This window comes from Artemia franciscana, chromosome 12 (assembly GCF_032884065.1).
Source record: "Artemia franciscana chromosome 12, ASM3288406v1, whole genome shotgun sequence".
Lineage (NCBI taxonomy): Eukaryota > Metazoa > Arthropoda > Branchiopoda > Anostraca > Artemiidae > Artemia > Artemia franciscana.
Genome location: NC_088874.1, coordinates 15,219,665 through 15,236,322, shown reverse-complemented (window position 1 = coordinate 15,236,322; position 16,658 = coordinate 15,219,665). Strand labels below are relative to the sequence as shown.

Sequence of the window (16,658 nt, the reverse complement as noted above, 5' to 3'; positions counted from 1 at the left end):
ACTGTGCCACCAGAGTTGACATCCCCTTAGCCCCTTGGGTAAGTACTATAAATTCTTTTTGTTACCTAAGATTTTTGTGGAAGAAGTAGTTGAATAAACTTTAAAGGGGCCTTATTTGATTATAAATTAAATGTAGAGAGTTTGCGTTTTTAGATTCTATACTAATCGGAAGGTAAACAGCCCTTCTTCATGCGCTTCTATACCGAATGGATCAGATCAATTTATTGAGATAGCCATTTTGTCTAAAACAGTCTGAAAGTCAAATAAAATTTACTTCGGGGGTTGATAAACCCAAAAAAGCCCCCGAAAAAGTGCTGTTACTCATGCAAGTTTCCCCATTGATAGTATACAGAAAAAATATTAAGGAAAGAGGGCGTGTTCGATTCTGGATGCGCAGCTAGTTGTACACTTAGTTTGGTAAAACAGGGATGCTACCAATGGGAGGTTGTGCGAAACCAGCCCTGTTTGCCCCTAGCATCAAACCCTAGCCAATAGGGTCTACAATCAAATATTGTAGAATAAAAGAAGTATGATCAATCAGAGGCATTTATTCACGTTGCCATACTCCGAGAGGGTACGCGTTGCAGTGCAACCAATTGTTATGAATATCAGCCAAAGTGTTTGGAAAAAATCCTGTAACGTGCATCTGATTGGCTGTCAAGTTAGTTACACCTGCGTCTCTTCGAAAACATTCCCAGTGACGTAACATGCACCTCACCTTGAAGGTGCTTACAAAACTGTTGGGGTCTTGATTAGAAGGGATAGGGATGTTTTCGGACCTTAAAAGACCCTCCCAACTTTTCCTTCCTCGTCAAATAATAGTTTTAGACTTGCATTATCCTTGAGAATTAATTTCTCTGGAGAAATTACTCTATCATACCCACTGCTTCACCATTAGGATTGTTTGATGCTCCAAAGAAATTTAATCTCTCACTGTCATGAGAATGCACGCATACATTTCCAATAAGATCTCCAATACTTCTTGTTTCGTAGTTCAGATATTCATCTTTGTGAGCATCGAATGCTACGATAACTCTATCATGTATACATACTTTTTTGAAAAATTTCATCTTCACTTTTTAAAATAAGTTATAAGTGTTTACTCCACCAGTAAACTGTTAATACTGTATGAAAACATATAATAATCTAATAACTGTCGATGACCAGCCACAGGGTACCACAAGGCAAGATAATTCCACAAGATGATTTCTTCAATCTAATGAATTCTGTATTAAATAGTCCAATCATTTTGTAGTATTTTCTAATTTACCCTAAAGTTTATGAATACAAACCTTCTTGAACTAATGATATTACAACGATTTCTTCAAATATTTTGTCTAAATTCCCAAGGCCAGAGACATCAATTGCGGAGGACGGCCAGTTGCAGAAACTAGCCGTAGTAATACCGCACTTGCGCAAAATACTATCAAGGGCACTTAAAGCAGGTTCTTACCACTATTACTTTTTAGGGCAGGGGCATATTTGGGAAGAGGCATATCAATCAGAATATTATATGAAGGGAATGTTATATGAATATGTTACGAAACCTTAATTTCAAGATGGATTCGGATCAAAGCCCCAATGGATACATATCTGCTTCAACGACAATATTTTAAATTTATTTTCAGTTTTGTTTAAATTTGGTTGATAGATCACTGAGTATATTTTTACGCTACTATTGATAGTTATCAATTGACGGTTCCTGCCAAAATATTCTTTTGATGAGTTCTACCTTCTAAAATGACTATTCCTACTATACTACTTCTACCGCAACCAATTCTATTTTGGATTTTCCTATTGCAACTAATTCCTGTCGTGACTAACACTTAATGATACAAAATTGTAATAGCCGCTATTACTCTGCGTATTTAAAGGTAATAAACTAGGTCAAATAGGTGCAGCGTTTTAGTCTATCTTAAATTCACTAAAGGATGGAGTACTATTTATTCTTTGCTTCAAGTTAAAAACTACTTAACCTAAAAGTTTATTTAGAAAACTAATGCTATATACAGTGAAAAGGAATGGGTTTGAAAGGGAAAAACATCAATGAAAATTGGTGTAATATTACAGTAGCAAGAATGAATTGCCTGTCCTAATATATTGGTACAATTTCCCGGACATTTGAGTGGTATTTAATTTGTTTTTATATTATGTTAAAAAAAACTCACTCAAGACGTATTTGATTTTCATTTCAGTAAAGGACAAATGACATTCTATATGTTAGTGGGTCTGAGATACGGCACTTGGAAATACTGTTTCTGTTTGTAGTTATGTTCGTTCGTTGCAAATTTCACTTTTTTACCTGGTGTAGTATCCGCTTAATTTAAATTTTGAAAATTTCTCTTTGCTCTTTCTTGAAGAATCTAATTTTTAAATGGAATTCCAGAAAATGAAGACAGTAGATATGTAAAATAGGGTTTGAAAAAAGTCACGTGGTAATTACCAACATATATATTTATTGAAACGCTTCAACACCTTGGAAATCATCTTTAGAAAAATAAATTTTGCCGTAAAAAAGGCATTAAAAAAATAATCTTAATCGCTAGATATTTAAAAATAAAAAATAAACTAGAGCTACCCATTCTCAAATATTTGACGCAAAACCTTGTAGCCTTTTTATTTTCGCTGGGAATCTTCCAAATGTAAGATACATATTTTGAGGGGTAAAATTGTAGCTTAGCTACTTTTTGCTATCTTGAAAAGAGGCTATGCTAAGAAAATCAAATTTTCAGTAATGAATCCAGGGCCAAAAACATATTCTGGAAAGCTATTTGCCAAGCTTCCAAGTTAACCGTCTTTTGATTTCTAAGTCTTGGAGATTTGCCTTCTTTACAGGTCTATACAAATTGAAATTTTGACAAAATAGAATTTTTCCTTCATTTTAAGTTCTGAAAAGTTTTTATTTTTTGTTGAATAGAATTTTAAGCCATATCAATGGTTGTTTTTTTTTCAGATCTTTGAAACCTCAAATTGGGATTGAGCAAAGTCGTGAGGCTGAAAACAGTTATCTTGTATTTCATTTAAGCATATCTGCTTTGTAAGGTTTCACTTTCATAACACAAGGATTTTTAAAGGTCATCAAAGGTCACTGTCCTTAAGAGGGAGAAAGAATGGAGTTAGGCTTAGGTACTTTAAATTACTTTCTCGGGACATACTTTAGTCTGTAGACCAATCCCTGAAAGTTTCATTTTCCTAACCTAAGCTTTTTCTAAGATAGTGAAAAGTAGCTAAACTAGAATTTTGCCTTTTGAAGAAAATATATTTATCAGATTACATCTTTTTGCATTACATACTTTGTAGAATACAGCGTTAGCTAGGATTATAGATCGCAGAAAAGATAATAAGGAGCTTATCAACCTTGAAACCCAGGCTACTCCACATGTAAGAACTCATAAAGCTTATCTAATTCTACCTCCTGGCTATAATGCTTTGGTGGAACTTAGGCTCAATTGCCTAACTTCTTGTTTCCAGGCATTTGTCATTTTTTAGATAGTATGTAAAAGATAATTTATTTGAAGCTATTCGAGAATAAAATAAATTATATATTCACGAAAAGTTAGTCAATTTTCATTTCTAGAAGCCTTGAAGAGAATCATGTCTTTGTACTATAAGGACATAATTTACAACAAGGACGTGGAAATTGACTCATCAAAAGCACAAGGTGTTTTCACTCAGCCTAGGAACGCCAAGAAGAATGTAAGGATCAGAGTAAGCTCGAAGCTAAGACCATTTGACTTAGCAGCAAAGACTGTGGCTAAATATGGTGAAGAATAAACAATGAAAAGAAACATGTGCTAGGTTTTGTTCAGGAAAATTTTTTGAGGATAACAATAATAAGCATAAGCTTTGGCCATGATTCCAGTAAACATCCCAAAATGAGAAAGGAGAAATGCTTAGTGCTTGCGTATTACACCAGGTGGAGAATAAAAGGAATAACTTGTAAACTTGTAGGAAATGGTTTTCTTTTGGGAAATGGTTATAGCATGTTAAGAGTTTATAGCAGTGTAACATTACTTATATTCATTGGAGTGGTAGTACAACTAATATTGATCATGTTTTTTCTTCTAACCCAAGTGATCCTTTGCCTGTGGTTACTGTAATCGAAGATTTCCCCGTTAGTGACCACATGCCGCTTCAGTTCCTTATACCCCCTTTGGGTTCTCGTCCTTCCCCAGTTCGTTTTTCTGGCAATAAGCTTCCTAAATTTTTTGACCGGGTTGATTGGAATCCAAATTTTAGACCGCTTTACCAAGAAAGAGTTGGGACTTTAATTGATAAAGTTTATATCCCTGATAGTTTGGATTCAATGGACAGTAATCCCTCTTTGACTATTAATTGTCTTTATTTTGAATTAATCCATTGCTTAAAGTATGGTGCTGCGGCAGTTTTTCCTACTAATAGGATAAGATTGGGGGCCCAGAAACCTTTTTGGAGCCTCAATCCTTTTTTGGTAAATTCTAATAAGGCGGCTAAACAAGCGTATTGGGAATGGCGGGCCCTCGGTAAGCCAAGAGACTCGTATCCAGTTTTTTTGCTAATGAAAAAGAGAAAGGCTGAATTCCAAGCGGAGCTCCGTCGTCATAATAACCTGGTCATAGAAGAAGCTTCTTCAAACATTGATAACGACAAGGACAAGAATCTCCTTTGGAATGTTCTCCGAGGCAATAGGCGGATTAACATGCCTGATACTAATTCCACACCATCGCTAAAAGAGTGGGAAAATTATTTTTCTAAGTTGTCGACTTCGTATGATTCTAACAGTGTTGTGTTGCAATTAGATGAAAGGTTGAAGAATTTTTCAACTGATTACAGGATTTCTGAGGATATGTTACGTGGAGCAATCAAAACGTTAAAGGTGCAGTCGGCTAAGGATCATGATGGCTTATTTGCTAATCACCTCAAACTTGCTCCTTCTTCTTTTCTTATTACTTTACTGGCATTTTTCAACCTTTTACTTACTACTGGTTTAGTACCATCGTCATTCTATATTGGCATAGTTACGCCTATTCCTAAGAGCGGGAAAAAAGACTTGTCATCTTGTAGTTCCTGGAAGCCAATTACTAGGGGTTCTATGATTGGGGAAGTGTTTGAGTTGTGTTTGAAGGATTTTTCTTGAAATTCTTGACACTGGTTCTAATCAAGTTGGTTTCAAGAGAGGTTTGGGATGTGACCATGCCCATGCATCTTTCAGCAAAGTTATTGAAGAAGCGAGAATCTCTGGTCAACCGCTATACGCCCTCTTGATTGATATCAAAGGGGCCTTTGATAACATTTCTCATGCATCCGCTCTGCTCACTTTAATCCATGCTGGATTGCCCCTAGCTGTCATATGAGTCCTTCGCTCTTGGTATTCTGGTTTAAAGATCCGTATCTGTCCGACTTCGTCTTCATCTCAGTCCAAATTAATTCGAGTGGGTAGAGGAATTAGACAAGGAGGAATTATTTCTCCTTATATATTCAATTCTTGTTTAGCTACTGCCCTTAATTCTCTTTCCTGCTTGTTTGTTTCATTATCTCGAAATCTGTCTTACATTGCATATGCTGATGACATTATCCTTCTAAGCCGGTCCAAGTCTAGTCTTGTTTCTAATTTTAATATTTTAATTAATTGTTTAAAAGGTTTGGGCCTTTCTATCAGTTTTAAAAAATGTCAATTTTTTGTTGTAAATTGTTTAGAGGATAATGTCAGGGCGACTCTCGATTGCGGCAATGGTGTTATTTTTCAGTCGTCGCCAATAGTCACTTATTTGGGATTATCTTATGCTGCTTCGAAAAGAGATTTCAAACCAGTCCTGGTTCAGCATGTTCAGATGAAACTACGCAAGGCATTTGGTCTTTTAATTCGTTTTCGGGGTCTTTACCGTCGGGACGTCCTTGGTCGTATGTATAGCGCTGTTGCTCTGCCTCACGTATTGTTCCCGTCCCTTCTCTTCCGAAATTTCAGACCTTCTGATCTTTCGCCCATTAAAGTTTCTTATTTTAAATTTTGTAAATTTTTACTTGGTTTCCCCCTTTCTTTTAGTAACACTGAGATTGTTTTAAAGCTTAATGTGAAGGATCCTGTAGTCTGTATAAAGAATAAATATAAAACATTTGAAGATAGGGCGAAAATTAACCTTTTAGGCCACAATTTATTTCCGTTTTTTAGTAACAGTTCTGGCTCTTCATGATTTATAGGCTAATCTATTTAGCAAGTGTTTTTGTGTCTTTCTTTTTTAAGTGTTGGATCAATATTTGATAGGTTTTGATTGTAAGTGTTATCATTTGTTTTTTCTTTATATTATATTGTAGCGTACTCCTCATTTTTTTGAGGGAAATAAAGAAAATAAACAGACAGATAAATAAATATATAATTAGTAGTAATGAAAGGATCTATTCATAGACAGCAAACCTAACAATTTAAACCAAAGACTTCAAACCAAAGACAATGCTACATCAAAAATCATTTTATATATAAGAATACAGAAATTTACAATTATTTATAAGCCAAACAAACTGTGAAATCAATATAAATCTAGGAATAGAAAAAGTGTATATAAGTATAAAAGTGCATTGAGAATAGTATATAGCATTTACGTGAACATTTTGTATGCTTAGGAATGGTCACTAGTCTTGATTCGTTCAATAGAGCTGGTCCTGTATATAATAAGCCATTCCCTAGAGCAGGAGATGGGGGCAGGACTTAAATTAAATCGCTCCTTTAAGATACAAAGTCAGATTGGAAACTCCCTTAAAAAATTACGAAAATTGGCATTTTATATACTTGGACATCCACTGCCCCACGAAATGAGGGAGTGGAGTGTTTATCTCTTAATTAAAGCCTTAGAACACCTTATCTCCTCCCCCAAATCGAACTACAGGACGAAATCTGGTTGGGTATTTTATACTTGGCTGTCAATTTGATACATTAAACCAAGAAAAGCGACAATTCACATCCATCAGTGCTTATAATAAAATGTTTAAAACAACAGATTAGGAAATACACAAAATTACCAGCAGCTACAAAATTGGTACAGGAAAAGTTCAAAAGGCAAAAAATGTTTAGTATCCTAAAAATGATTAGAATTATGCATTTAAATACATTTAATCAGAAATTAAAAATGTTACTGTTCAAGGATTTGCAATTTACGTAGCTTATCAAGCGTTCGAAAATCCAGACACTCTTCGAAATACAGTTTTTCTTTCAAACACTAAAAGCTCCTGGGTTTCAAACAGCCTGGTATTCAGAGTCGTACGTAGAAAAATTTTACTAAAAGTCAAAGTGGTTTACTTAAAGATGATATTAATAAATATGTCAACAGCGGCCCAAAAAATTATAATATTAGATTTTAATTATTCTGTTAAGTATTTAAGTTACATATAAGAAACGTATTATATAACGCATTAAATACATTAAGATATAGAATATGATATTTTTATTTAAAAAAATAATATCTGATCACTAAGGTAAGAACGTAAGCTATAATTAAAGATGCAAATTCGAGGGTTGCATTATTACTTATATAGTGCATACTATTTTAATGTCCTGCATAGAAACATATATTTTTATATAATACCGTTGATTACTTTCGTTTGCTGAAAAGAAAAGAAAGTACAGAAGCATTGAAAAACATGGACACTAATAACATACAAAAAATTTCAAAAGACAAATTCCACAGCCACAAAAGGGTCCAAAAACATTAAAAAGCAATATTGTCTTTGAAAAACACTAAAATATTATCAGGATCAGGGACGTGTTCATGAAACAATATGGAGGAGAGTGAAGTTAAAAGGAACGATTCGTACGAGAAATATCAAACATCACGGCAACAGAAGTTAGAATCTTAAGATCTTGAGAGACATGGGTCCAAAGATGTCCCCCCTCCCATTCCCTACGAACATGACTTGAGAACACTGAAAGGGGAGGGGTATTCTTGCAGTAATCCGGTAGCAAGAGTGCTTTCTAAGTGCTTTGGTTGATGCTGTGTTTTACTCTTGATTGACACAACTGGAGTTTTTTTTTCTGTTACACGCAAAAGTCTAAAGCGTTCGTATCAAATGGATTATTCCATTTTTTTAAATGCGAATGAAAAAAAAAACTAGAAGCATGGGGCTGGGTAGAAAACTGTTTGTCTTTTTAACAAACAGGCCAAAAGGCAGTTGCTGCCACAATTTAAAGCTCTATCACGGTGACAGCTCCTTCCTAAAATATCCATCATGCGGGAACACGTCTATTTGAAGAATCTCCAATGGCTAAGAGATGCTTATTTCTTTTCATTGTATCCAATTAATACTTAGTTGGATCAAATAGGTTTTAAGCTAGGGGATACGCAATAAATAACAAACATAACTCCAGAAAACAATAGTAATACAAATGTAACACGGTTTGCTTTAGTAAGCTAACACAATATTTAAGGAATGAAATTAAGGTACAAGTGTTAGAAATATTTCTTCTATTTCTCAATCATTGTGTCCGAGGCAACAGTTTAAAAACTTAAGAGTAAGTAAGTAAGTAATACAGCATTGAACTATTACAGTGCTTCCTGATGGTGCTCGTCTTCATTATATGGCCCTTCAGCCAGGAACTGCAATAGGGGGTTTGGGCCAGCTACCCTGTGCTTTCGCACTTCCTTCCTGCTTACTTTGCTCAGATTTCTCCAGGTACCCATTTAGAGCTGGGTCGACTTCGCTAAGCTTACAGAGTCACACCACTCACCCCCATCCCAATCCAAATAGGCAATCCCACCAGGGATCGAACCCCCGGCGTTTGGACAAAGGATTACAATTCTAGCGTGTTATCCACTCGGCTAGGATAGCTGAATTTCAGAATAAAATAAGATAACAGTCTACTCTTTTGGTGGTACCGAGCTGATCAACCTGGTAATTAACATTCTTAAATTAACAGATATTAAAAATAATGGTTACCTCTACTTTCTACTAATGAAGTGTTTGAACGAATAAATATTTAAATTTGGTATAACCACTTTTTTTCTTAAGTACATAATTTGATCAATCACCTTCACGGAGGCAACATTTAAAATTAAAGCACTAGTCTGTAGCCTACTATTACTAAAGTTCATCAGATTCATCAGCAGAGGCAAGAGTGCCATCATTAGATTGTACACGCTTAAAACGTCGCCGAAAAATTGATTTTTGCCTTGATGCTGGTTGAAGTGTTGCTGATTGTCTTCGTCTGGCTGGTTGTCTTAATGGCAAAAAACGAGTCGATTCTGGTATTCCTTGAGGCAAAGAAGACGATTGATCCCTAAAAAAGGAACATTAATTCGGGTTTAATGCCAAAATTCGATGTATGATGATTCGTATTTTTATTTTTTTATCAATAAGTGGCGTCGTCGATATTTTTGTGATTTCCTCTATTTAAAAAAAATCCTTTACGAGTCTGCTGCTCTTCAGGGGCCTCCCCCAGGCCATTCAGCGTGTCCCCAGGCGACGATAGAGGAACACCCTTATGTAGGGTACCTCCATAGGAGGCATAGACCAAGGGGGGACCTTGTCCCCGGGGAACCATAATAGAAACTAGGGCCCCCTCGCCCGGGTCCATAAATACAGGAGGAGGAGGAAGAAGGCCCCTGAAATGTACACTCAACAGGGCCCACCGGCCTGTCCACGCGTCCCTTGAGTTACAAACCTTTTCCCAGTAATGGACTAAATTGCATGGTGACGCAGAACACCATCGTGACAGGATCTTCTATAGGAGGACAACTGCAGCAGGGTGTAGGATCCAGATCTCTTCCAAGGGCTGCCTCGACACTTTCGGGGTACCAGCAAGCAGTGGCGGATCCAGGAAAGGGGACGCGGGGGGCACCCCTCACCCCCTAACGAAGTGGTGGAATTGTGGTTGGGTCCACTTTGTCTGGTTAGGGGTGGGAAGAAAGTTTTTTTTTTGTAATTGGTTTTTAATAGTTTAGTTTTTAATAAGTTCTTAATTATTAAGACTGCTTCTTTTTACAAACAAGTTAGAAACAAGGTTTTGGTTACTTTGTACGGTCTCTGTTAGATTTTAATAATGACGCATACTGCCAAAAAATATTTAATTAAATTTAGATTTATTAAGGGAATCTGTCCGTTTTTCCACAAAAAACAACTGGGAGGCGAAAATCTTAATTTTGTAATAGCTTGGAGGGGAAATTTAAAATCCTAACTTTTTTAGGCTCTCGAAAGGATATTTCAGGGTTGTGCTGTCAGAACGGGGCTGAAAAGGAAAATATTTAATAAATTTTTACTGTCAAAAGTTTGTTTTCAAGTCTTGCTATGGCACTGAGGTAAAGAAATTGTAGTCGTTACTTTTTTTGGTTGTCTGTTTGGTTTTTTCGCTTTGCTTTTTTGCAAAGAAGGGTGAGGTTTACAACATCGGTGTTTTTAGGGGGTTTGTATAACAGAAAGTAAATGCATGAGAAGTGCAAAAATTATTCCTTTAAGTTTTGGATTTTGTGAGCAAATGGTGGCCACTTTACTGCGTATTTTCATCTAATTAAAACTCTACATTATATGACGAATCACTTCTGTTCATCCTAAAACATTAAAATAAAGGCCGTAATCTTTAAGCTTTAATAAAGGTTTGTATAAGTATATACTTAAAACTAAGTATATGAGGCAAAATACTCCTTCAAAGGTTAGAGTAATCATTTAAGAAGAATAGATTTTCAAAAAAATTGTTTATAAAAGAAGGCGAATAATTATATGTTTTTTTTTTTATCTAGCTGGTATAGATAGGTCTCTGAATTCTCAGTTGGAGTCAGTGGAATGGCATTGAATTTTTTCAAACATTTAAAATAAAAAATAAAAAATGATAAAAACGGTAAATTCACACAACTTGAGTTAACCACGGAAACAGAATGCAACTGCGATATTACCTCAGAAATTCTTGCCTTTTCAATACCAGCCAGTCACAAAATATAGTTATGTTTTTGTATAGGGGTTGCATTTATTTGTCCATAAAATTGTCTAAACTGCTATATATATATCACTGAGGATTTTTATACTTTATTTGTTACATGTCATCCAATCATACTTCCACGATTAGTTCTTTATAAATCAAAATTTTTACAGGAAAATTCTCTTACTTAATAGTAAATCGGAGTAAATATTCAAATTTTCATTTTTGTGCTCAACAGACATATCAAGATTTAAACGTTTGAATTGAATATCTGAACATATCAAGATTAAAAAAAAATAATAACTAGATATCTACACAGCTTGAAATCCTGAGGATTTAAATCACCAATCTATACCTATCAAAAACAAAGATAAAAAACATGTAATTATTTGTTTTTAACAGTTTGCGGTAACGAACTGTAAGTAAGGAGCGACCCGGCTCAATAGTAACCAAAACTCTAAAAAATGGAATTTTGATACCAATAGTTACATCAAAAGAATTGTATTTTAATACTGATTTTAAATATATAAGTTTCATCAAGTTTAGTCTTACCCATCAAAAGTTACGAGCCTGAGAAAATTTGCGTTATTTTAGAAAATAGGGGAAACACCCCCTAAAAGTAATACAATCTTAACGAAAATCACACCATTAGATTCAGCGTATCAGAGAACCTTATTGTAGAAGTTTTAAGCTCCTACCTACAAAAATGTGGAATTTCGCATTTTTTGCCAGAAGACAGATCACGGATGCGCGTTTATTTGTTTTTTTTTTCCAGGGGTGATCGTATCGATTCAGTGGTCCTAGAATCTTGCGAGAGGGCTCATTCTAACGGAAATTAAAAGTTCTAGTGCCCTTTTTAAGTGACCGAAAAAATTGGAGGGTACCTAGGCCCCCTCCCACGCTCAATTTCCCCCCATAGTCACCAGATCAAAATTCTGAGATAGCCATTTTATTCACCATAATATTATTCGAAAAAACTAATAACTATATCTTTAGGGATGACTTACTCCCCCGCAATCCCCGTGGGAGGGGCTGCAAGTTGAAAACTTGGACCTTTGTTTACATATAGTTATGGTTACTGGGAAGTGTACAGACGTTTCCAGGGGGATTTTTTGGTTTAAGGGGGGGGGTTACGTGGGAGAATATTTCCATGGAGAGACTTCTCATGGGGGAAGAAAATTTCAATGAAGGGGGCGCAGGATTTTCTAGCTTTATTTTAAAAGACAATGAAAAAATAAACATGAAAAGTTTTTTCTACTGAAAGTAAGGAGCAGCATTAAAACTTAAAACGAACAAAAATTATAACGAAAATAAGGGGTTTACCTACTCGTTCTACCTCACCCTTTTCGCCAAAGTATTTTTAGTAATTTCAACTATTTATTATGCGGCCTTTGTGATTCAGAGGTCATTCTTAAAAAATAGGAACACAATCTAAGCTTTAGTGTAAAGAGCGAGGTATCGAAGAGGGTTGAACCCCTCATATACGCAATAAAAACATACGAATATAGAAGTTCGTTACGTAAGTTAATTCGTAATTTACGGATATTTTTTGCCAATGAAAACGGTGTAAAAAATTAAAAGTTCTAGTTTCTTTTTTAAGTAATCGAAAACTTGGAGGGCAACTAGGTCTCCTCCTTCGCTTCTTTTTTCTCAAAATTTTCGGATTAATTGCAATTTATTAATATGCAAATTTCATTTTAATTATTTATGTGCGGAGAGCCAAGATTAAAACATGTATTAATTCAAAAACGCCCAGAAATTAAATAAAAAAAACAAGTTTTTTCAACGGAAACTACGGAGCGACATTAAGACTTAAAACGAACAGAAATTACTATGTATACGAAAAAGGCTTTTCCTCCTCAACGCCCCGCTCTTTACGCTAAAGTTTCTTGCTGTTTTAAAAGTAGAGTTAAGGGTCAAACTTTAGCGTTAACAGCGAGGCGTTGAGGAGGAAAAGTCCCTTTCATATACGGAGTAATTTCTGTTCGTTTTAAGTTTTAATGTCACTCCTTACTTTCCGTTACAAAATCTTGTTTTTTTATTTAATAGTTAGTTTGAAGCCCATACCTATGTGCATCTTTATTAGAGTTCCTATATTTCTGACGATATTGGTCTTTATTCGAATATTTTAGGATGAATAGAAGAAGAAATACTAAAGAAGAGCTGTAAACTGACAGGACCTAGACTGACAGGACTTTTACGAATATACAAGCTTTATCTTTATCCGCATTTCCCATTCTTCATCACTATCATAGTTCCACAAAGTTAGGCTACATACTAATTGGTTGGACCTATACAAATTGTCACAAAGAGTGCATGACCCCAAAAGATGGTTCGAGATTTTTTTTTTTTTTATTATTATTTTTTTTTACAATAAAAAGCTTAACTCACTCGCTATAGTGGTCAGAAGCGCAAAGGCAAAAAATTATGCAGAAACAACTAAATATCATATTTTTTTTATAGATGGTGAATAGCTTTTTATTTTTTATTTATAGCGGCATGGTTTTTATAATTTATTACTTTTTGTATCAATAATTTTATACCGTTTTAATTTCAACACATTTATTAGTACTCAAACTCTCACCAGATAATAGATTAAATTTACGACCATTTCCACTGCCTACCTACAACACATAATTGTCGAGGTTCCTTTTGAATTGCGGGTATTTCTTTGTTCGTAAAGTTTATCGAAGCAAACTATTATGCCCCCCCTAAAGAAAATCCTGGATCCACCCCTGCCTGCAAGACTAGGGACCTTGCCCAGGTCTGTAGAAATAGGGATAAATGGCATCCTAGCCTAGGTAAAATTGGCGTGGGAAAAGAAAAAAGTAATAGCGATAGACTTTTGTAGGTATAACAATCTAGTTATAACCAATACGGTGTTTGGTCATAAAATGGCCCATAAGTTAACATGGTAATCACGTGATGGTAAGACAGCAAACCTTAATGATCATGTTATAGTAAACCGCAGACTGGCGGGATCAATACAAGATACTAGGGCATATAGCAGTGTTGTTATTGATGTTAAAAGTAAAGATCACCATTTAGTTGTGTCTAGGGTTAGCTTAAAGCTAAAATTTCGGAAGGATAACTACCACCCAAGAAGTTATGACACAGGTAGACTCGAGGGATAGAATTTGAGAGAAACTTTCCAGGAGCAGTCGAACACAAAACTTTAGAGTTTGAAATTTGACAACGTAGAAGATGGTTGGAATAATTATAGAAAAACAATCTATAAAGTTGCTGAATGTGTATTAAGGAAGAAAGTTAGGACTACAGTTAGGAATATTAGCGTAAAAGCTTTATTTTTCATAGAAAGGACACAAGAATTATTATATAAAAACAAAAGGAACGTAAAAAAAGTGGAGAAAGCATTAAAATATGAACTACTGAGGTGTGAAGTGAAGGCCATGGATGAAATTGCCGAGGATCTGGAAGATGCAGCTAGATAGTAAAATATCGTACTGGCATGTTAATAAATTGAGAGGGTGTAGTCAATCTGAACTTGTCCCAGTTAAAGATAGGAATGGGGCCTCAATTAGTGATAAGGAAAGAGTTAAAGAGAGATGGGCGGAATATTTTGCTAATGTACTAAACCGATGATGAGTTGCAGGAAAAGCTACAGAAGAAAATAAAAAGTCTGTGATAACGTGAATGTGAAGGAAGATTTGTTTTGTTAGGAAGAATTAGTGACGGTACTAAAAGGATTAAAAAACAATAAGGCTCCAGACGCTGATGGTGTGGAAGTGAGTCTCTTAAATATGGTGGCTCTTAGGTTAGAAATAAGCTACTGAACATTATGAAAATGATTTTTGAAAAAGGGGAAGTACCTAACGATTTTAGGAAAACCTTAATGAGACCACTGTAAAAGAAAGGTGGTAAAAGTGAGTTTGATAATTATCGAGGCATTAGTCTTGTCTCTGTAGGTAGCAAATTACTTAGTATTATGATACTTTTTAGATTGAGCGATGGTGTAGATGAAGTTTTAAGACAAGAACAGCGGGGTTTTAGAAAGGGTAGAGGATGTTTCGACCAAATTTGCGCTCTTAGGTTAATTTTTTGAGAAGCGCCCGATTTATCAAACACCTTTTGTCCTCAGTTGTATAGATTATGAGCAAGCGTTCAATTCTGTTGATAGAAGAGCTTTAGCAAAGGCCTTATCCTTGTATGGTATACCAGATAAATACATTAATAGTGATTAGTGCTATGTACGAAAATAACACTGCTGTGGTTAAGGTAGGAAATGAGGTTATCAGCTGGTTTTCCATTAAATCAGGAGTTAAGCTGGGTGGTATTCTACCCCCCTTTATATGGATCATTTTGATTGACTTTGTCTTAAGGAGCACAGGAAAGGCAATGGGAGATCATGGAATTAAATGAGGAGGAAAAACTTTCCGGGACTTAAATTATGCTGATGATTTAAGCATCCTAGATAAAAGTGTGAGCAAAATGATTTAGCTTTTAGAGATTTTGCGAGTTCGGGGTAATTGAATAGGTTCGAAAGTTAATGTGACCATGTCACTAAGGCTAAAAGTAAGTGAAGAGGAAAAGTTTAGGTTGACTAACGAAAAAATTCATCATGTGGGCAGCTTTACTGGCCTTGGTAGTATTATTAGTAAAGACGGAGGGAGTAGTGAAGATGTTAAAAGTAGAATAGCTAGGGTCAGGGTGTTTTCACAGTTAAAAAAGATTTGGAAGAATAGGAAAATAAGTCTGCAAACCAAGATTAGAATATTGGAAGCTACAGTGATGACAGTGGTCAAAGATGGCTCTGAAGTATGGGCGCTCCTAAAATCGGATGAAGATTTGTTAGATGTTTTCCAGAGAAATTGCCTAGAGATTGTTCTGGGTACCCGGCTGACTGACAGTATTTCAAACAGTGGGCTGTAGGAAAAATGTGGTTCAATCCCACTTTCTAGGGGTATAATAAAAGAAAGGTTGAGATAGCTTGGACACGTTCTGGGGATGAAGGATGACAGATTGCTGAAGATTATCCTTTACGGCCAACCGTCTAGGGCTAAGCAAAAATCAAGTCGTCCTTGTCGGGGGTAGGAGGATGTCATAAAGAAAGGTTTAAAGGGAATGGGAACTTCCTCGGACGGTGGAAACAGGGAGGTTTTGAATAGCTTGGGACAATGGAGAAGCGTGCGTAACTGTGTTGGCCTCAGGCGGCTTAGTGCTACGGTGAGTTGTTATTAGTAGTCGTAGTAGTATAATGCTTCATAATGAAATTAAGTTCCACCACTGTTATTTAAAATTATATGTTTAAAGAAAAATAACTTTAGATATTTCTACTAACCAATGTAAATTCTCACAGTTTCAAATTCAGCTAAATATTTGGTGTGATAATTTCAGAATTTGTAAAGTGCAAGGAACATCAGACATTTAGGGAAACGATCTTAGAGCAACGACCAGTTATGTGTAATGAAGTCTTCCCTCGCGAGGTGGCACATCAAGCTCATAATATCATGTGCTGAATTTGAATTCTTATTTCTTTTTGTATTTATTGCTTAAACCGTTTCTTACTTTCACCAAGTGAAAAACTAGTTCTTTTTCAGATAAAAGGAATGAGCGGTGCTAAAACTTAAAACCAGCACAAATCGTCTGTGTAAAGGGTACTAAACCCCTTCAGCCCCAAGTTATCTACGCTAAGAGTTATCAAGCTCTAGCTTAAAAGCGGTTTAGAATGTGAAATATATATTGAGTTAACGGTTGAAAGTATTACGTTTATCAATTGCCATTGAAGATATTTTTATTGTTTCAAGCAAATATGTAAATGAGT

General features: G+C 35.4%; 1 protein-coding gene across 1 annotated transcript in view; it reads right to left on the bottom strand.

The window, feature by feature from the left end:
• Positions 1–6,443: 6,443 nt before the first annotated feature.
• LOC136033733 (uncharacterized) overlaps positions 6,444–16,658 on the bottom strand; it is a 189,509-nt gene continuing 179,294 nt past the window's right edge. The window contains exon 23 of the mRNA XM_065714626.1: positions 6,444–9,244. Within this exon, the coding sequence (XP_065570698.1) occupies positions 9,049–9,244 (196 nt within the window). The 3' untranslated portion in view covers positions 6,444–9,048. The remainder of the gene's footprint in view (positions 9,245–16,658) is intronic.